The sequence below is a fragment of the Aspergillus neoniger genome (assembly GCF_003184625.1).
Source record: "Aspergillus neoniger CBS 115656 unplaced genomic scaffold BO87scaffold_4, whole genome shotgun sequence".
Classification (NCBI taxonomy): Eukaryota; Fungi; Ascomycota; class Eurotiomycetes; order Eurotiales; family Aspergillaceae; genus Aspergillus; species Aspergillus neoniger.
In genome coordinates, this window is record NW_020291132.1 from 304,744 (window position 1) to 324,009 (window position 19,266).

The 19,266-nt window shown below is 49.4% G+C and overlaps 6 protein-coding genes across 6 annotated transcripts; 2 read left to right on the plus strand and 4 right to left on the minus strand.

Annotated features, from left to right (window-relative positions):
• Positions 1 to 506: 506 nt before the first annotated feature.
• BO87DRAFT_350725 (uncharacterized protein) lies at positions 507 to 2,581 on the minus strand (the record flags this gene model as incomplete). The annotated part of the gene is made up of 3 exons (XM_025621092.1): positions 507 to 652; positions 698 to 812; positions 867 to 2,581. 3 exons carry the CDS (start codon positions 2,579 to 2,581, stop codon positions 617 to 619), a joined length of 1,866 nt encoding a protein of 621 aa, XP_025483606.1. The 3' UTR covers positions 507 to 616.
• Positions 2,582 to 3,277: 696 nt separating this feature from the next.
• Positions 3,278 to 5,050, plus strand: BO87DRAFT_445948 (MFS transporter; the record flags this gene model as incomplete). The annotated part of the gene is made up of 4 exons (XM_025628192.1): positions 3,278 to 3,393; positions 3,451 to 3,716; positions 3,781 to 4,655; positions 4,718 to 5,050. The coding sequence occupies 4 exons, from the start codon at positions 3,278 to 3,280 to the stop codon at positions 5,048 to 5,050; spliced, it is 1,590 nt and encodes a 529-aa protein (XP_025483607.1).
• A 567-nt stretch (positions 5,051 to 5,617) lies between these two features.
• On the minus strand, positions 5,618 to 6,893 carry BO87DRAFT_445951 (endoglucanase; the record flags this gene model as incomplete). The annotated part of the gene is made up of 3 exons (XM_025628193.1): positions 6,462 to 6,893; positions 6,151 to 6,394; positions 5,618 to 6,086 (listed from the first exon to the last, which is right to left on the minus strand). Exons 1-3 carry the CDS (start codon positions 6,790 to 6,792, stop codon positions 5,618 to 5,620), a joined length of 1,044 nt encoding a protein of 347 aa, XP_025483608.1. The 5' UTR covers positions 6,793 to 6,893.
• Positions 6,894 to 9,943: 3,050 nt separating this feature from the next.
• Positions 9,944 to 10,792, plus strand: BO87DRAFT_299899 (glycoside hydrolase family 11 protein; the record flags this gene model as incomplete). The annotated part of the gene is made up of 2 exons (XM_025619111.1): positions 9,944 to 10,314; positions 10,393 to 10,792. The coding sequence occupies 2 exons, from the start codon at positions 9,944 to 9,946 to the stop codon at positions 10,790 to 10,792; spliced, it is 771 nt and encodes a 256-aa protein (XP_025483609.1).
• Positions 10,793 to 11,922: 1,130 nt separating this feature from the next.
• On the minus strand, positions 11,923 to 14,527 carry BO87DRAFT_445954 (putative alpha-L-rhamnosidase C; the record flags this gene model as incomplete). Its single annotated transcript, XM_025628194.1, has 3 exons — positions 14,211 to 14,527; positions 12,083 to 14,144; positions 11,923 to 11,966 (listed from the first exon to the last, which is right to left on the minus strand). The coding sequence occupies exons 1-3, from the start codon at positions 14,502 to 14,504 to the stop codon at positions 11,923 to 11,925; spliced, it is 2,400 nt and encodes a 799-aa protein (XP_025483610.1). The 5' UTR covers positions 14,505 to 14,527.
• Positions 14,528 to 15,131: 604 nt separating this feature from the next.
• On the minus strand, positions 15,132 to 19,221 carry BO87DRAFT_326412 (Pkinase-domain-containing protein). The gene is made up of 5 exons (XM_025620144.1): positions 19,131 to 19,221; positions 18,496 to 18,978; positions 17,986 to 18,428; positions 15,826 to 17,932; positions 15,132 to 15,773 (listed from the first exon to the last, which is right to left on the minus strand). The coding sequence occupies exons 2-5, from the start codon at positions 18,805 to 18,807 to the stop codon at positions 15,213 to 15,215; spliced, it is 3,423 nt and encodes a 1,140-aa protein (XP_025483611.1). The 5' UTR covers positions 18,808 to 18,978; positions 19,131 to 19,221; the 3' UTR covers positions 15,132 to 15,212.
• Positions 19,222 to 19,266: the final 45 nt, after the last annotated feature.

Genomic DNA, 19,266 nt, shown 5'->3' on the forward strand with positions numbered 1-19,266 from the left:
CAACCAGTGATCCTGGTTCTTCAGATCCTGCAACGAGAGTAACACGAACCGAGATCGGTAGCAACTTGTTGACCATACGAGTGGGCTGAGCCACGTTGAGTCTATTTCAGAGTGCTTGTCATCTTGGAAAACCCCGTGGCTTCCACTTCCACGAACTCTATCGTCGGATAGAACGAGTGCTGCAAAGAGGCACCCAAAGCATGAGAGCATACGAGGGAATCTGCTTTCTGGGCATTCTCATGTTCGTAGACATGAGATATTAAGCCTCCGTACAATTCCAGTAGAAGTCTGTGGCTACGAAACCTGGACAAAAGGTTCTTGCAGACAAGGAAAGCACCAATCGGTGTCTGGTGTGTGCTGAGCGGGAGGTCCTAAGATTGACATCGTCCTGAAAGGGGGGAGGCACATGCTTGATTTCCTAAATCAATCATTAGAGTTCAATTCTACGCCTCAATCAACAAAGATAATCATACTCGATGGGATCAAATGATGGGCCGTGAAATTGGCTCGAGTCGCTGTTGAATATTTGTTTCCGGGCAAACGGCATGTCTTCTGTCCCGGAATTGACCCAACGCGAGATATCTTGGTCCTACAATATTGTCATGCTAATGTTCAATTATGGTGCAAAGACATTGAATTGTCCATCCATGTTCTGAGTCATTAGCCAAAGCTCGATATCCAGAGGAAGGTAACATACCCAATCGACCAGATCTGCATCCATCCATTCTCGGATATTTGTCAAATCTTCAAATAGATTCTCGAACGGGGTCTCCGAGCTCCCTGCTGGTGGGTCGCCCGCCCCTGCTTGAGCTCTGAGAATGTATGCTTAGTTGACTGAATTTGACAGAATACATTAGGTAGCTTACTGTAAATGGCGAAGTATGCGATATGCTCTGTGACAGATATGACTTCGGCCCGAGAGATCTTTCATGCGGGCAGTCAAGCTTTCAATCTCCTCTCGAAAAGAGTCCAAATTATGTTCTGGGTCATCTTGGAGACACGAATTCAGGGCCACGGCTGCATGGAGTGCTTTCAGACTGATCACCCCACTAAGCCACCAGAAGTAGTTTCGGAGGATTGGAGCTTCGTAGAGTTGTCTGTGAAGGGAAATCAGAGCTGCGCTGGAGCTAATACACCTTTCTCTGGAGATTGGAAGAAAGCAAGATGCTTTGGAATGGTGAAACGGCCGGTGTAGCAGAAGGTAGAGATGATGCGCGTACGTCTGTAAGACGCACCAATAGGCGTAGCGATTAGATTCCAAAATATTGGGAGAGCCATCAACCATATAGGCCGCGTCCCACCGTTCTTGCTCTTCCGCTATCGCAGCATCGAGATCACGCAAGGCCTGCTGGTCGAGACGTGAAGACCTCGAGGTATGACGACAGATCTGAGTGGAAAGCCGGAACAGTCGAAGCTTGGCCATCATGACGGACATCTGTGTGGGCTCGCTACAAGATTGCTGCACAATGCCCTCGTTGGTAACATCGACATCATTAACATCGGCAGGTAAAGGAGCTTGAACGCTGAGAAGGTATGACATATCAAAATCCCGGGAAAGCATTCCCTGATACGTGTGCAATGTCAAAAGACCAGCCCAACAGCGTCGCCGCCTTTCGGTCTCGATGGTGCCCAGGTTCTTCTGTTCCACATTGCAACGTAACGCAATGCCAATATTCAATGCCATTCCCAAAAGGGCCCAGCCTTGGTCGACAGATTCATTGTGAGAGAGGCTGTATATCACCATTAATAGAACCTCGAAGGTGCTGAATGTGTGCCTAATCAAGAAATCGCCCTGCAGAAGACAGGTTATTGCAGTCCGAAGCAGACGGCGAGACACAGAAACCGTGATAGGAACCGTGCTTGCAGCTTGTGTGATACTCGAAGGCAGCTGAGACCAGACGCACTTTAGCCTGGGGTCACTTTCATCTAGAGTTTTCAGAGACAAAGAACATAAACCGAAAAGCAAAGCTAGCCAAGGTAAGTCGACATCTTGAGGGCGTTGCAACATCGCCGTATACTGTTTCTGGAAAGTTGGACCGTGAAGAATGGGAAACAATGCGAAGATATGTTTATAAAAGTGTGAAACCAGATAGTCGCAACATGACTTCGGGGGAAGCGAGTCAATCATTTCCTGGAGAGAGATGCGAGGGCTTATAGAAAGGGGTGATAGTGTGTCATTAACATCCTCCTCTGGCGCAGGGCGCTCAAGCACGGTTTCCCAGTGTACACCGGGAGGTGATGTTTCTACTTCAGATATAGTCTGTTCGGATTGTGAAATTGAAGAGACGGCATTCTTTCGTGTCGGTGTAGCCGGGAATTCTGCTCCGCCACTCAACGCAGATGACGCCGAAGTGGTCACGGGCTTCCTGCGAGTTTTTCTTGATACAGATGGCGCAGAAGGGGTCTCATATGAACAACTAGATTCGCGCTTGCGGCGCTTGCACGCGCCACAAGGATGCTGACGATCGCATCGCAACTTAGAGCGTCGACATTCCTCGCAATTAACAGCTTTGCGCTTTCGCCGAAGGAATCCGGACACTTCCTGGATGGCCCCGTTATGGATCAAGTTGTTGCCCAGCATTCCCCTGGTAGAAAATGGGGATAAACGAAGACACGAAAGCCCTTGTTATTGTTCAGGACAAGAGTCCGAGGTGGAGATTGTTGGTCAGAGATAGCATTGATTGAGTCATTGAAGATTGCCACATTGCCACAAAGAAGATCGGTGCCCGTTGGTGAGGGTCGGAGAAAGAAGTTCCCAATATTACACAGGAGAAAGACCTTTCCCATGGAACCGGGAAAACCTGGTCGACAACATTCAATCCACCCACTATTAAGGATTGTATATGCCAAACTATATCCGTAAGGCGTAATGAAGCGTCTATTGACTGATTCATAGCTTGAGGCTGTCTAGTTCAATCAGGTCACGTGATTTCATCAAATTACTAATACCGGAAAATACAAACTGCCATACAGTTCACTATATGTATGGACTTATGGCGAAGAAAAGCAGACGGATTCTACATATCCCCAGGGTTCGTGTATGGAATAGACTTACGTATGTATCTAGCCAGACTTTCATAAGTATCATTGCCGTTTTGGCTGTATAGGGTTGCATAAACTCGTTCCACCAAAGTCCGATTGATCGGAGATAGAGGCTAGCGGATCGGAGATGCTATGACTATAGAAGTTTGCTAGATTCATTCTTTCGTTGGAAAGTTTTCAACATCTTACTCGCCTATATCCTTCTTTCCTTCTTGTCACGCAGAGGATACAGGAAATGGAAGCTTATCTCCAATACCAACGGGTTCGAAAATCCGTGCAACAGCACTTGGCAAAGCTGAAAGATGATTGCAGCTGTCCGAGCTACTCTGTCAACGCTCATCATGGTCCTAAGTAAGTCTAGGTGACAAGTTAATCAGGTGCGCGAGTGTCTAATACAAGTCTATGTAGCTGCAAACTGAGCGGCTATCATAGTAGCCTGGAGAAGTTGCCCGCCGGATCGACGGCCCCTGACGCTGCGATTGTTGTGGGCTGGGAAGGGGAAAATGATCCCTTAAATCCTGCAAACCTGAGCACCTCACGGAAGCTCTTCATGACTTTGTTAGTGTCATTGATAGCAGTGGCCGTGACTGTCGCCTCGGCGATTGATGCTTGTGGTGTCAGGGAATATAGCGCATACTTCCAGGTATCCGAAGTTGTCGGCTCTCTAGCAACAGGTATGGTGGCATCTCACTGGACTCTATCATAGCATAAAGCTGAACTCTTCATGTCTCTGAACAGCTCTGTTCCTTATCGGTTTCGCATTTGGTTCCCTTCTCTCTGGCCCTTTCTCTGAAACCTTCGGGCGCAATGCCATTTATTCCACAACAATGCTCCTTTTCTTGATCTTCGTCATGGCATCAGGACTAGCCCCAAACCTCCATGGTCACCTTATCTTTCGTTTCTTTGCCGGCCTCTTCGCTTCCACCCCGCTAACCTGCGCCGGTGGCACAGTTGCCGACTTATGGAACCCTCTGGAAAAGATCTATGCTTTTCCTGTTTACGCTTTACCTGCATTTGTGGGGCCCATGATCGGCCAGATAATCGGGAGCTATATTCCAGTCATACTAGGCTGGCGCTGGCTAGAGTGGGTAACGCTGATCATGGGTGGTGTGGTTCTCGCTCTGGTCCTTTTATTCCAGCCTGAGACATATGGCAGCCTTATTCTCTACTGGAAGGCCTCCATTCTGCGAAAAGAGACTGGTGATGAGAGATACAGAGCTCCCATGGAGATCAATCAGAAGAGCCTCGGTCAGCGATTGAAGACCTCCGTATACCGGCCATTTGCGATGTTTTACTCTGAACTAATTATCATCCTGATGTCACTCTATCTGACGATTATCTATATTGTCCTCTTTACCTTTCTTGAGGGGTATACCTATATTTTTGGCGATGCATATGGCCTTTCCGAAGGACTGACCAAGCTTTGCTGGGCTGGTATGCTCGTTGGCATCTTTCCGGTCATCGACGTGGTGCCGGTGGTTTACAGCTGGACTGCAAAGGCCTATGCTCGAGATAAGCCCACTATTGCACCTGAGATGAGACTCTGGTACACGATGCTTGGTGACGCAGTAGCAGTGCCGATCAGCTTGTTTTGGATGGGATGGACAAGCAATGTAAGCCTATATCGATACACCCACTTGTTTTGCAACAGGCTAACCTTTCTCTGTCTCCACAGCCAAACATCTCAATCTGGTCCCCTCTCGTTGCCTCCGTCGTTTTCGGCTACGGGATCACCACCATCTTCATCGTTGCATACATGTATCTCATCGATTCCTACGACGCATATTCTGCATCCGCTCTGGGATTCCTCGTGTTCACGCGATATGTGGTGGCGGGAGGTGTGACTGTTGCTGGAGGTCCGATCTATGAGGCTCTCGGCGTGCAGTATACCCTCACCATTCTGGGGTCTATCAGTGCAGTTATGGCGTTGGTGCCTTATTTGCTTTACTTCTATGGGCCGATTATCCGCAGAAAGAGCAAATATGCGGTGAATGTTGACACTGAGTAGTTCATAAATGGTGTTATGGCAGGGGTCTATATCCTTGTTCATGGGTGTGCTCAAGAATCACAACTTGGCCCTCCATAGTATTAAAGGTTTCGGGAAAGTCCTAGAGCGTAAAGCGCCTTTTTATGTTATCATGGAGGGACGAAATATAAATAGACAAGATAGATAGATGAAAAAAAAAGGAGCTTCAAGCAGGAATAAAAGACACATTACGGATACAAATACTCAGGATACTATAGCACAATTGTCTTGCTTAAATCAGGACATCAGCGACAAAAAAGGTCTTCAACAAGATATTGAAACTCAAGAAGCACTCGAACTAATTAATAGAGCGTTTGTGACGGCCTCAATACAAGGATTGAAAACATCGACGACTGTCGACTATTGTACAGAAACGATTGGCTGCGATATCCCAATGTAGCCTTTAGGACAAAGGAGCGGGCTGCTTGACATGCGAGGAATCATCGAACCCTATGGTACCTACTGACGTAACCAGTCGAATTCGGCAATAATATCCCCTTACCCACCATCATCCCCAATCAGAACACCGCGACTGAGCCAGCAGATCCTTCAGGCCGAAGTAACACATTGATGGTACCAAGGGTTCTGCTCCACGCAGGTGCAAGGCGACTCACACTCGGTTGGGCCAGCATAACCAAGGCCTCCGCATTGGCCCCAGTGCGAGACAAGGTTTCCCGAGCTAGCGGCCGCGGATTGAATGTTGCTGCTGCTGCTGCTGCTGCTGCTGCTGGCGGGGGTCTGAACGTAGGCATGCACGGCAGCGGTAGTTGTACCCGGGCTTGCGACAGATGCACTACTGACCGAAGGGGAGGCAGCAGATGAGCTTCCCGAACCACTTCCGTTCCACACGTCATCCCCAATCGGCGTTTCCAGTATATCCGTCTGAATCTTCTCGGCCGAGTCGACCCAAAGATTGAGGCCGTTGAACAGGGTCATGCTGTCGTTGTAGAGACCGGGGATCTGGTATGTGAGACTGGGAGATCCAGTTCCCGAGCCTGTGACCTTTACCTGTGCACAGCTAAATTGGTGGTGTCAGCATCATTGCTCCTTGAATGTCATAAAGCCGAGCGCGATTGCCTCACCTGTAGAAGAATTCAGCCTCGTTGGCCTGAGCTCCATGCAAGCCCACATGCTCGGCGCGCACCAGGTACTCGCCTGCTGGGGTCTCAGCAGGAATCTGGAACTCGAACTCGGACATGCCCCAGGTGCACCAGGCGTCCTTGGTCAAGTCGCCTTCCTCGTTGCAAAGCGTTCTTTCCCAGATCTTGAACCATTCGCCGTCGCCTTCGTATTCCTGGACATTGCCGGTGGGTGCCTTGGGCATAACTGTGATTCGAGGAAACCAGGTCATTAGAAGGTGAGTGATTATGACAGGGAGAGGGATGACTCGTACAAACTTGGCCCGGGCCGGGGTGCGCAACACTAGTGTCGTAGAAGAGCTTCATCCCGATGGTATCTCCCGCCGCTACCTCGGCGACGTCGGTCTTTGCGGCATTGCTGAACGAGCCCAGGTTGCAACGAAAATCGTTGTCGTTGGGTGTCAAATTGTCAAAAGTGTTGGTGAATTTGGTAGGCTCGTAGCAGATGCTGCGAGTGGTCTCACGAATGTACTGCCAGTCCGCAGAAGCCTCTCCGTTCAACACGAGCTTGCTGAAGATATAATGAGCGGAAGCCGTAGGTGCCAGACTGGCAGTAACTGCAACGGCCAGAGGAAGGTACTTCATTGTGTCTGGCTGAGAATCGAGACTAATTTAGAAACGAAAGAAAGAGCTGAAAGTATAATGAATTGAAGTGAAAGAATGACGAGAGCCTGACACCTGGTCAGATCGAATCCAGCTCGATAGCGAGAAGTAAAAGTAAGGAGCGATATCTTGTATAGTTCCTCTCGCAGAAGAAGAGAATCAATGAGTATTTATATGAATGTGCCAAGCACGCCGCAGCTTATCTCTGCCGTCGAATATCCACAGCTTGAGTTCCTGCTGTCCCAGTCCTTCATTTCCTCATCATAGCGCTGTGGCGGGCTTCTCCGAAACAATATGTCGCACCATTATCATGGACAGCATCCAGTTCACTTTCATATACCTGGCTAAATGTGGCTTGTACCTTCCTGGCCATGCCATATCCCTGGTATGCTAGAGCTCAATACAATATTGAACCCATAGTGTGCTTTGAGGCTCTATGTAAGCGCAACTGTCTTCTGTTCACGAGTCCTGTAGTTGAATAGCTTCCACATTCTTCTAGACAGTCAGGTCAACCTGTCGTTGACTGTTCCATCTTCCCATTCGCCACCCAGTCGGGCCTGTGGCAGCTGTGTCTCCTAGTCTGAGTGATGCCGTACTTGCGTGCAGTTGGCGGCATAAATTGAAGGTAAACAGGCAGAAGCCCAGCCGTCCAATCAGATCCGACCAACCCTGGAATCAGGAGCTAGCGGTACAGATACTTATTCCACTTTTGCTTTGCTCGAAACAGCCAGTGTTTGTCAATGGTGCAATGCGCGCTCCGGTGACTCCCAAACGGGACTTGGCTCGGTACTTATCGCACGTCGATACTCGTGGCTGTTCAAGCCAAGAGTGCGGAATCCCGTTCCGGATGTTCGAGACCCTGAACCCTTACAAGTGGCACACTAAGAATTCATCCCTGTCCTGCTGTCGGCATGAAGCGCCCAGAAAACCCTTTAACGAAGCTTCTTCAACTTATCCTACCTCAAAGTTGTTAAGACAAAGTCACATCGTACTCATAAGGGGCGTTGACCAACCAAAACTGGTCTTTCAGCTGGGATGCAACTTACATTTAAGCCATAAAGGTGAGGGCCACCTCTACTGTGATCATTCTGGGAATCGTTATTTGTGGTATGATGAGCCGCGGGACTAAGAAGCCGCGGGACTAAAGCTCCCGGTTGGAAGTGGAGTCAGTAACCACTGAGATCCAGGCGAATGTGTCATAGGAGATGTCGTTGCAAAGCATCACATACTCCATGTGATTGGCCTTTTGCCGGCTCTTTCCACTGAAGGATCTCAGGGAGTTCTAATTTGGATGGCCGCGTTGGGTCATTATCATCTGAAACACACCGATTGCCTAGACTTGTCAATCGTGAACCTAGGTGAGCTCAGACGATCAAGCTCTGAGTGCACTCCATAAGTTACCTGCCAGGCCTGCTCCAGCCAATGACTGGGTGCTGATTTGTATTATCAATGGTTCAAGAGTGAGTCCATTGCTCGCCGAAGCACTAGAATATGTGTCTGACGAGTATCTCACTACATCGTGCATGGTAAGCTTCAGTAGTTTCCCGAACAAGTCTGCCTTCTTCAGCCTTAAGCACTCCTGTGTCATCAGTTCATAAGTTACGCCTTAGCTATAGGTACATCAATGTCTTCCGGTTCGAAACCAGCTCGTGAGTTATTTTTTTCCCTCTTCTGTTCTCTATGCGCTTTACTTGCGGAACGGGCCCGATTCTGGCTTCGTGTGGAGCCACGAGGCCGTTGTTCATCTGAAACAATTCCGTAGTTTAGACTTTCGTTGGTACCATCCACTTTGAAGGCACCAACTTCGATATGGGCTGAGGAATATTTTTAGCTCGGTACATTTCTACTTCCGTATTGCCGTGTGTTCAGATATTTCTATGAGGAACTTGGCAAATGCTTCAAGGGTTTTCACTAAAGTGGGTCCAATTGACCCACTTGACTGCCTTATACTCACGGACTGCTACCTACCAACTAGACCAAAAGAGATATATCCCCGTGAGATATTGGCGGGTCTCGGTTAAGACCAAAACCGTAACCAAAGCAGCCATACAAGGCACCCGGTTAAGTACCTACTTATCTCTGAACTGAGTACGGGTGCACAGATAACCTTTTGCTTATATGGTCGCACTGCTTACCGATTAGGTTACGGAACACAAGTCCGCAGAGGGCAATAGCGTCCGTGAACAATTGCGATGACAGGTGTGAGGACTTACAATAACCATTGGCTCCCATGCGTTATGATATTGAACTTTGTGCGAGATTTCAACTATCCGTAGTTGCAGCATTTCAAGATGAAACCAGAATGAACCCTATCTGGATCCGCATTATAACCGGTACCCCTAAGGACATGATCATCTACTATCCCTGAACGTGCGGAAATAACTATGAACCACACGAACTTACTCAAACTAGGCTGGCAAGTGATACGTTCAGAGGACGAGACGGCTACCGACAACCGAAGATGAAGCAGAAAGCTATAAAATAATTTAGATGGTCTTCTTGGTCAACGAGAAAGGCAATTTATCCCACAGCATTACGATCATAAAGCCATTCGGCTTGTCCAGGGTCGCCGGCTTCTCCATCGGGCGCCATATAATCGCAGTGAGTATTAGACTGTTGGCCATAGATGTACAAGATAATCCAACCGGTTAATTAAATCAATTTCCACGCCGAAAAGTGATCGGTGCCACGGTTAAAGTGGTTTTTGAGCAGTCAATATAAGCATATAAGCCCCTGGCATGTAATTTAACATTCCGTGAATATTCATGGCAGTTGAAGCCTTCTTTGCGGAACAGTTGGGTCACTTGGAGGGTTAGGGGTCCATTCACATTAATCACATGTCTTCTGCACGCAGGCCAAAGAAATTAGCCAGGTAGATAGACAGCGGGATTGCTCCGTACATCCAATATCGCTTAGAGGTTGTTTCATAGTGCTACAACCGTAGCCTAAATGGATAAAGTGCCCGTGGAAGGTACAGGTCGAGCGAACCTTGGAAATGACTCCTCCCCTTTTGTCGACAAATAAACGATATAAAGGTAGGTGTCTGCCAAACAAACATTGCCATCTCATCACCCTCGCCTTCTAAGTCACAGTTGTACCCTTCTACTTGGAATTCTTCCTTTCCATCCTAATCATGGTGTCTTTCCTTGGCCAAGCGCGCCTGGCCGTGCCAATCCTATCAGCCTTTGCGTGGATGCTTGCGGCAAGTTCCGCCATCCCCCTACCGCCGCCTGGAACCCTCTCACCTGAGCGTCTTCAGTGGATCAGGGAAGTGATCGGCAATCAGACCGAGGGCGGCAGCATTTCGGATCTCGCTAAGCGGAGCACTATCCTGCATACCAGCCAAGACGGCGTCGACAGCGGGGGATTCTACTACTCCGTGTACAATGACAACGGAGCCAGCGTTGGATACACTGAATACCCCACGACCGGCCAGTTTGAACTTGGCTGGAACACTGAGACGGAATTCCTTGGTGGAAAGGGCTTCAAGGGTGGCAGCACGCGGTAAGTGCATCTTTCCTCCTCTCCTCTTTTCCTTCTCACTTGACAGAGCCGAGGAAAGCTGACAGTTGTTCGACTCAGCTCCTTGACCTGGGACGGTTACTTCACCGCCGAGGGTGACTGGACTTTGGCCATCTATGGCTGGACCCTGAACCCCGTCACCGAGTGGTATATTGTGGAGTCGCATGGCACTGGAACCCCAGGCAACGGGAACATTCTCGGCCAGGTCGATAGCGATGGCGGTGTCTACGATGTCTACAATCTCCCCTACAGAAATGTTCCCGAGATCTACGGTGTCACCAACTTCGACCAGCACTGGTCGGTGCGTCGCTCCCACCGTTCCACCGGCACTGTCGACGTGAGCACCCATTTCCAGCGCTGGAAGGAATTGGGTCTCAACCCTGGCACCCCGATCTTCCAGATGGTTACTCTGGAAGGCTTCTCCGGTCAGGGGTACCTGGATTTCACCGTCCAGGCGTAGAGAAGATCAATGGCCATGTAAGGGTGGCTTATGTTCAGAGACCAGAAGCCCCCTTTCCCTTCATTTTTGGCTTTCCTCTTGTACAAAGCTTCTCTTCACCCGCTTTTTTATTCTTTTTTTCGCTTCTCTTCAACATATCAACCACTTTGTTAACCTTTAAATAACATATTGAACGTGATGGCTGCTGCAGTGCTCCATTGTCTATAATCTTGTTTACAGACTTCATTTGTATTCATATATTCCAAGTCTAATTTTCTAACTCATAGTACTGTATACAAGGTTATTTTGGCAGCATTACCGCCCTTTTAGTAGCAGTGAAATCACTCGTAACTACCCTGGAGCGCTCTTCTTCGTGATGAACCTCGTGATCAGTGAGCCCTGATCAAGACCTGAACTTCGCCAGATTGCAGCCCCAGAGCAACTGAGAAACAGGAAGATGATACACCCGTCTTCTAGTCTTCACAAAGCTTCTCCTACATCCTCATTACGCGCCCTGACACCGAACTCCGTTGAGAAACGAGAAGAGTGAGAGGTCATCTCAAATGAGTCATCTGCACATTCGATTTCCTATTCTCGCGCCATTATCTATCATATATTTTCTCGCAATTTTTAGTAGAGATATTTCTCTTAGTGTAGTACTTATTTCTGAATATATGTGGTCTTCCTGCAATTAATATGTGCAAAAGGTGCTCACGTTTTTGAAATACAATTAAATGCCTGTTGCGGCGCTGGGATCTACTAGAGTATTTGTTTCATCCTTAGTAGTGGAGGAGAGTTGACTTAATCGTCTAAGAAAGGTCCACCTAGTGGATATTTTCCAAAAAGTGGAGACGTGAGGCAAAGTACGAATATACGAATGTAAAATGTACGATATACGAATATACGAACAACTTCAATAGAGGCATGAAGTTTCGACATACCAGCCCCCATGAAAAGGGGGTTCCTTGGCATTAGCCCATGTATCGTTTTTATGTTTGGCTATATTCAAAATTCTGTGTATGGTTATAAAGGGTTTAGTGGATAAGTCCATTCTCACTGTGGCTCTCCGAGATGGTACCTTTTTAGATGCTAAAGGGTACACCAGGACTCCGACTGACATCTGAGAACATTATTTACACGGTGAAAAGACTTCAGGATTGACATTTTGAAACAGTGTAATTATCACCAACTTCATCTTTGTAATACATCTATGCGTTTGGTCCGAAATCAACGCCGCGAACGCGTACAGAATAATATTAATATACCCAAGACATGATCAAGTGTGTTGTTTCCAACGAAAGACCTTCCCACCGTCCACCTCAATAGTTCCCTTAAGAGGGCTAGGAAGAACAACAGTACCCTTAGTACCCACAGGGGCGCTGACAACAATATTGAAAAGTCCGCTACCATCAAAAGACCAATCAACCCTAATGTTACCGTGAGGAGTAGGATACTTTCCCCTTGCCCAAGCCAGTCCCAAAGTCTGAGGAGCGACTCTCCACTCCTTAAAACCAGGATTAATCGGCTGAATACCGAGGACGTAACGGCTCAGATCAGCAGTGGGCCCTGCACTCCAAGCATGGCACAGTGAGGTTCCAGACCCGATGCCGGGAGTACCGTCGGGGTTTATGACCTCCCACATACAGCCAGTGTAGTTGGCATTTTTCGGGTCACTGATCGGGCCCCAGATACTGTGGAGAAGCCTTTTGGCATTTATGCCATCGTTCGCATGGAAAGCCGCCTTTAGGTGGTAGCCGGAAGCATAGGGGCTGATTTTCTGGGCGAATCCGCTGGCTATGCTGGCGTTGGAGAAGGAGAGAGCACCTTTGGGAATATATAACTGCTGCGCCATGGTGGATAGTAACGTACAAGCACGATTGCCAGTCAGTTGTGTAGTGTCACTCAGGATGGCCAGGGCGTTGGCTTCCTGCGAGAAAAAGTCCTGGTGGTTTTCAGAATGGTAGTAGGCCTGGAGTTTGTCGCTCCACAAATGATCGTTGATTGCTTTCTGTAAGATTTCCAGCCGCCTTTGATAAGCGGTGGCATTGATGTTTGCCTGCGCCAGATACTGGATCCATTTCTTCAACGAGTAAGCGTATAATATATTGAATTGGGAGACAATCCTAGACGAGGCGGGATCATAGATGTCCCATCCCCCACCGATGGCGGGATCGGTGATGTTAAGCAAGTTACTTGGAAGGGTCTGCGAGTGCGCCCAATCAAGCATGCGCATCACTTTCGGGGCCCAGCGATGCAGAAACATTTCATCACCAGTCTGCTCGTAGAAGTTGGCCATTGCACTCAGCAGATTGAATGAATAGCCAATTAGGCCTGTCGTATTCGCCTCGACATCCTTGGTTCGAGGGGGCTGCTGGATTTTTGCATTCGGTACAAAGAATCCGGGTGTCAACTGGTAAGAGCCGAGCAGCTCAATAGAACCGTTGATGTATTCAATACCGTTGGTGCTGGCGAATGCTGTGCTGCTAGCTATGTCCAAGTCTCCGGCGTACGCAATACGATCGCGTCGAGAGCCGTCGACGCTGACAGGTAAAGGGTTGGTCCCGACAAGGAAGTCTGATAGCGCCGACTCATCTGTCAATGTTGAAGAATACTTTTGCTCTCCCCCGACTAACAATGACAGGTTGGTAAAAACAGCAGAATGCCCGAAAGACGCGCCCACACCGAAGGAGCCATAAAAAGATGCGGTTTGGGAGAAATCCAGCACAGTGGTGTTATCGATTTGAACAGATATTTGGGACATGTTCACGTTGCTCTGAACCTTGTGCCACTCGTTCAGAATAATCGAAGAGGGAAGGTGACCTGAGGCAATGATAGGGTCCAGCTCAGTAGATCCAGCATGGGCAGAGATTGAGGTATTGGCAATATCGACAAAGATGTAGATTCCGTTAGACAGAGTATCACTGAGTACGTTAAAGCTGAAGCCCTTAGAGATCGGCTTTACCGAGAACTCTAGATCATAAGTCGTCAGCGAAGGAGACCAGATGGTATAGTAGGGTTGCGGAGCAAGACTGTCTATCAAGGCTCCTTCATCAGTAAGAACCCAGAAGTCTGGAATACTTTTAGCTGGGAACTCAGTAAGCTGTGATGTCCGAGCTCCCGCATGCCAAATCCGAGTCAGCACTTCATCAGAACAGTTGAACGAGCCCGGAAGATCTGCCAAAGGGATATTAGAGACAGTTGGCTTGAATCCAACTAGGGAAAGATGGATCTCTCCCGCACTAGACAGGTTCAACTTCTGGTATCGCAGTCCGCCCTGGATGAGCCTGTTCGTGTAGGTCCTTTCTTCCGTGATGTTGTATCGATTCACGCGGTACGTGTCCATCGTCGCATCAAAGGACAGAGGACCGTCAGCCTGATATGAGGGAGTCGGAAATCAATAATCGCAAGTCATGGTAGCAAGACAGGAGACTGGACTCACCATGGCTGATCCCAGTAATGCATATGTTTCACTATAAGCCATTTCAAACCCAGAGGTGTCCCCGGACATAGATGAAACTTGAAAGGTGGCATAGCCTTCGACATCTCGTCCGTAGTCGAGTATTATTATTGCGGGAGTCACCCCGTCGGAGGAGAGCCTAAGCACTGTGTCATTCTGATATGCAACCCAATCATTCTGCGAGGCGTTGGCATGGGTAATAGGTTGATATAAGGTCGAACAATATCCAGAGGCAAATAGAAAACCAAAGAAGACTAGATTATAAGCGAATCTCATAATGATTTGAATCTCCGCAGGATTCCTTCAGGGTTTAGTCCGATGTCAGTTTGGTAAACATGCAACAAGCTGTCATGGATGTGCGGGCTATCTTATATATTCGACATATTCTTAGTATTGAGTTACTAAGACCCCTTTTCTCCCTTGACAAAACGAATATACGAGAATACATCCGGCACACGATGCTGCCTGCAAAGCTTGGCGTCTCCCTTAATCCCATGGTACGTAGCCACCAGCCGAGCCCTACCAGAAAGTCGATCCCGTTGGCACGGGGCCCCGGCGTCTGCCCACAACTGCCTGGCATTAGGCTCGGATCGACGTAGAGAAGCAAATACGAATGTACGAAATTCCTACTTCCTGCCGCTTTGATTTTTGATTGCCACCGACCGCGAATCTCGTGGCAAAGCAAAATTGATTCTGAGGCATCTCGACTCTCCAGTAAATTATGACTTTACTTTCAAACCTGGGATAGAAAGAAGTACTGAATAGACAGTAGTCACTGGGACATGCTTTTCTGTCTCTAGCAGCCATTTAATTAGGATTACTATTAACCACCTCAGGGGCACTACTAGTCACGAATGCAGAAACAATTGATATAAATCAACCAAGACACGGCGTCTGCGCCATCCCAGCCATAAAATATACCATGCAAATATCAAACACAATCAATGGGCTTGTCATGACATCGTAAAGGTAGACCATCATTCCCTACAGTGGTCTGCCAAGCATCCGGAGACGCTCCCTCAATGCATCCGCCTCGCAGTCCTCTTCAGCATCTGACCTTCTTTCTCTCAGTGATAGGGACCGATACTCTCCGTCACCTCCGGGTGCCCCTACAGTCACCCACACGAACTTGCTTCCGCTACCCCCTGCTGCCCGTTCCTGGGAGCCCTCCCAGAACAATTCCATAGGGCTTGCAGCGCCTGACGCCTTGTCATGTGTGGGTCGTCCTCCAAGACGCCCCTGCTTCACCCACCCTTTCATTACCTCCTTAATGAAATTGATCTTCTGTAGGAACGAATTGGCGTCTAGGATATCCCGAACACGTTCATCTGCGGAACTAGTACCAGTGCCATACGCAATGCCGAGGAAGGTTGCAACTTCGTCCGAAGTGACTGCCCGAGTGTCGAATCCAGACGGGTGCATCTTGCCCTTTGTGCTGAGGTATCTTGCTGCAGAGGGCGAAAGGTGGTAGAAGTCGACCCAGGGTGAGGAGCTTCTTGTGCGTCCAGGAGCGATCACGAGCTTCGTGTGATCAGGGAAGTTGAACTGTTTGATGTGTTAGCTGGTGCAACTGACATGTAGCAGATGGTTGACATACCTGGAAGGCACCATCCCCGAATCCCCAGACGCCAACATTCCCTAGTCGCTGGTAGAACTTGATGAATTGGCCCGAGCTACCGGTAGCCAATTCCTCCTCCAGAGCTGCGTCATCTCCGTGCCGGCCTAGAGACCCGATCATGTATTTGCCAAACTGATCGACCAGCTTAACTCGTTTGATCTTTTCGGCGTCCGCACGCGCACAGTCAAGGCCGGAGTTTGTGCGGATCTTGATACCGGCCGCAGAAGATCCGCTGGAGGAGGCCTTAACCTCGAACAGCGACGGTGAGATCAGAGCTCGCCGAATTCCGCCACGGCACTCGGCGAAGTCGCGGGTACAATTTTCATAAAATTCTACCGGCTTACCATGGCGAGGAATGAGCTGGTCTGCCTCGGAATACCCATAGATCGCTCCCTCTTGTTGCTCCTGGCTACGGGCTTTGCGCCGGATGTGTTTCTCGCCATCCCGCACTACTACGCCACTTGCAGGCTGGCCATTCTCTGCCTTGAAGACGCATCCTACGCTGCCATCATCCAAGACATAGCCAATACCATACCGATTCGTGTAATCCACCCATTTAATCACATATGCGTGAGGTGGTCGTCGAAGCCCAGCCCGTCTCCGGGCTGCCGAGTGTGGTACCATGTTGGACAGCATGTGTCGCAGATCCATGTTCACGTCATCAAGGGACGTCCTTGGTAGCGCCTCCCATGGGTCTTCCACATGAAACAAGGGGTGCAGGCCTAGTGTCGAGCGTGGCTTGCTTGCAGATGAAGTTGTCTTACTACCAGACCGGCTCAGTGGTTGTGAAGAGGGATCAGGTCGTGCGGGTTTTTCGGTCAAGCTCTCCTGGGTCGCCACAGCTTTCGGCAGTTCTTCCTTTTTCAGCACATCTCTGGTCTCAGATTTCGGCATTGATCTTTGGGAAGGCTGGCGTGGTCTAACTGGCAAATGATCCATTGCTACGGATGCAGGCCGTTCTTTGGCAGGGGGCGGCAGATGGCCAGTTTCCTGGCTGCCTGACTCCAGTCTGCGAGACTGCGAGCGCGTCTGCGAGCGAGTTTGGGAGCGAGTCTTTCCGATCACCAGACATTCTGGTGCCGTACTAGACTTCGGAATCTGTGGCGCAATGTTTTTGTCTATATCGCGCAGCGAACCCGAGTACGATGCTGCCACACCACGCCGTGCGCGAATTGGCCGCTCCGCAAGACCACCTGAAGGTATAACTGCTGGTTTTGCTTCTGCCTCCTCCTCGAACAAAGCCTTCGCTGTCGGTACGGGATCGGGGATGGCTGCGATTTTCCGGACAGAACCTCTGCCTGTAGCTGCCTGCTGCCGCAGAGTTGCGGCATGACTCTGCGATTCTTTTCGCCGCTGCTGAGCAGCAGCCAGCGCCGCTTGAGTTCGGGTGAGTGAGGCTACATTACTCCGAGCAGATGCGCTGCTCTTCCTTGACAGGACACTGTCTTCGAAAGAGGAGCCATCTCTGCGTGACAGCAAGGAAGTATCAGGGTCGCTCCAATCACCTACCGGGTCATGGGGGTACCTGTACACAATATCCTCTGGAAGGGGTATGACAGGCTGGAATCCTTTCTCCTCCTCAGATAAGCATTCGGCGTATGCCGACTTCGAGCAGTTCTTTCCCGCGGCCTTCCGTGCTGTACCGTCTGGTTTTCTGCCCACGCCACAGAGTGTGTAGAACGCCGCCCTGCAGACCAGGTATCGCTGACTCGGATCATCGATGTGTTCGATGTAGCCAGACAACTTCTCGTCGTATTCCAAGCTGCTCCCAAACATCATTCGATCGCCGCGGGGCTCATCCGGCTTTAGCCAAACGGGTCTACTAGCGCTGCAAGACGGGTCAAGTCGTTTGGGTATGCAACCGTCATACATCCTGAAAAACGGGTGTTCGACGATGTCGTCCGGCTCGGGGCGCTCTTCTTCGGCGAGGTTCAGACACCAGCTCACGAGCGACTTCGCCTCTTCGGGGATGTAGTTGGCGCACTCGGTGCCTTTCGGCCACACGTATGCCAGGTTCCGCACCTTTTTATAAATCTCCTCTTGCGTTTTTGATTGGAACGGCGGGTACCCAGTGAGCATCGCGAAACTAGAAGGAAATTAGCATGAAGTTGGTAGAGACAAATTAGGTGCAGGCTTTACCAGATGACCCCCAAAGACCAGATGTCGACCTTCTGTGTATGACCGCCTTTACTCTTGTCGAGAACCTCTGGTGCAATGTAATTCGGTGTCCCGCACAATGTTCTTCTCCTTTTTTCATCCCTCTCGGACATGATCATTGCTGCCAGACCGAAGTCGCCCACTTTAATATCCATGTTTTGATCTAGAAACAAGTTTCCCATCTTCAAATCGCGATGCGCAACATTTCGCTTGTGTAGGTATTTGATCGCACCGCACAGTTGGACCATGAACCGTCTGACCTCGGGCACACTTAGACACTTCCTCTTTCTGACCATATCCATGACGGATCCATTCGGACACAGCTCTAGAATGACGTATATACTGCTGTCGAAAACGAAGGCGCGATGGAAGCCGACGATGTGAGGGTGGCGCATTTTCGAGTGAATCTGAAGTTCGGTGCGAAACTGTGGTCGTCCGTCAGCATACCAATTGCAACTACGCGGCATCACAGCAGGTGATTAGGTTTTATACCTTCTCTTGCATCTTCTTCTGTGCCATTTCGGATCGGACCACTTTCATAGCAAAGACACGGCCGGTTCGCAATAGTGTCCCTTCGTAGCAGATCGCAAAACCTCCCTTCCCAAGAAAAGCGCCGGTCGAGTATCGCTCTCCATCCTCTTCCGGCTCCAAAATCAATGATGGTGGTGGCGGCGCATGGTTTTTCGATGACGAAGCTTTCTGAGCAGCGGCGGCAGCGGCGGCGTTTTTATCCAATACTTTGCGCTCCATTGAGATCTTTGGCTTGACAATTTGGTTTGTCGACCGGGGTGATAGCGCCTCCATCTTGCCTTCCGGGAGCGCTTCGAGCCTTAATGTGATCGGGTATCAATGTTGGCGACAAACGAACGGCGGTGATCTCGAATCCAGACCTGAGCGTACATCAACTCAGACGATATAAGCGATCAATAGTGGTACAGTGCACTGAGGGTATAATGGATCTAGTTGGCTTGTGCTCTAACGCCTGTCAGTATCCATGTACAACAACGAAATTACGCGACTTGGTCCCGGGGGCCAGCAACCGGTGAGGGGGTTCACCGCACGGTGATGGAACACTGAAACCGCAAGACCGAGAGCGAGGTAGTGAGGCAATGAGGACATAAACTTACTAAAAATGAATGAATATCGAACAATTGACGCTCAAAAACTACAATATGCAATCAATGGCACTCCAATCAGGGAGACCGCGACCAGGGAGAGGTGGGGGGGAAGACAGGAAGTGAAGTAGGGATAGACAGAAGCAAA

Coding starts and splice junctions, on each gene's coding strand:
- BO87DRAFT_326412 (XM_025620144.1), bottom strand. CDS start 18,807: ATGGAGGCGCTATCACCCCGGTCGACAAACCAAATTGTCAAGCCAAAG. Junction 18,429..18,495: donor AGAAGAAGATGCAAGAGAAG/GTATAAAACCTA, acceptor GGACGACCACAG/TTTCGCACCGAACTTCAGAT. Junction 17,933..17,985: donor TGGTCTTTGGGGGTCATCTG/GTAAAGCCTGCA, acceptor ATTTCCTTCTAG/TTTCGCGATGCTCACTGGGT.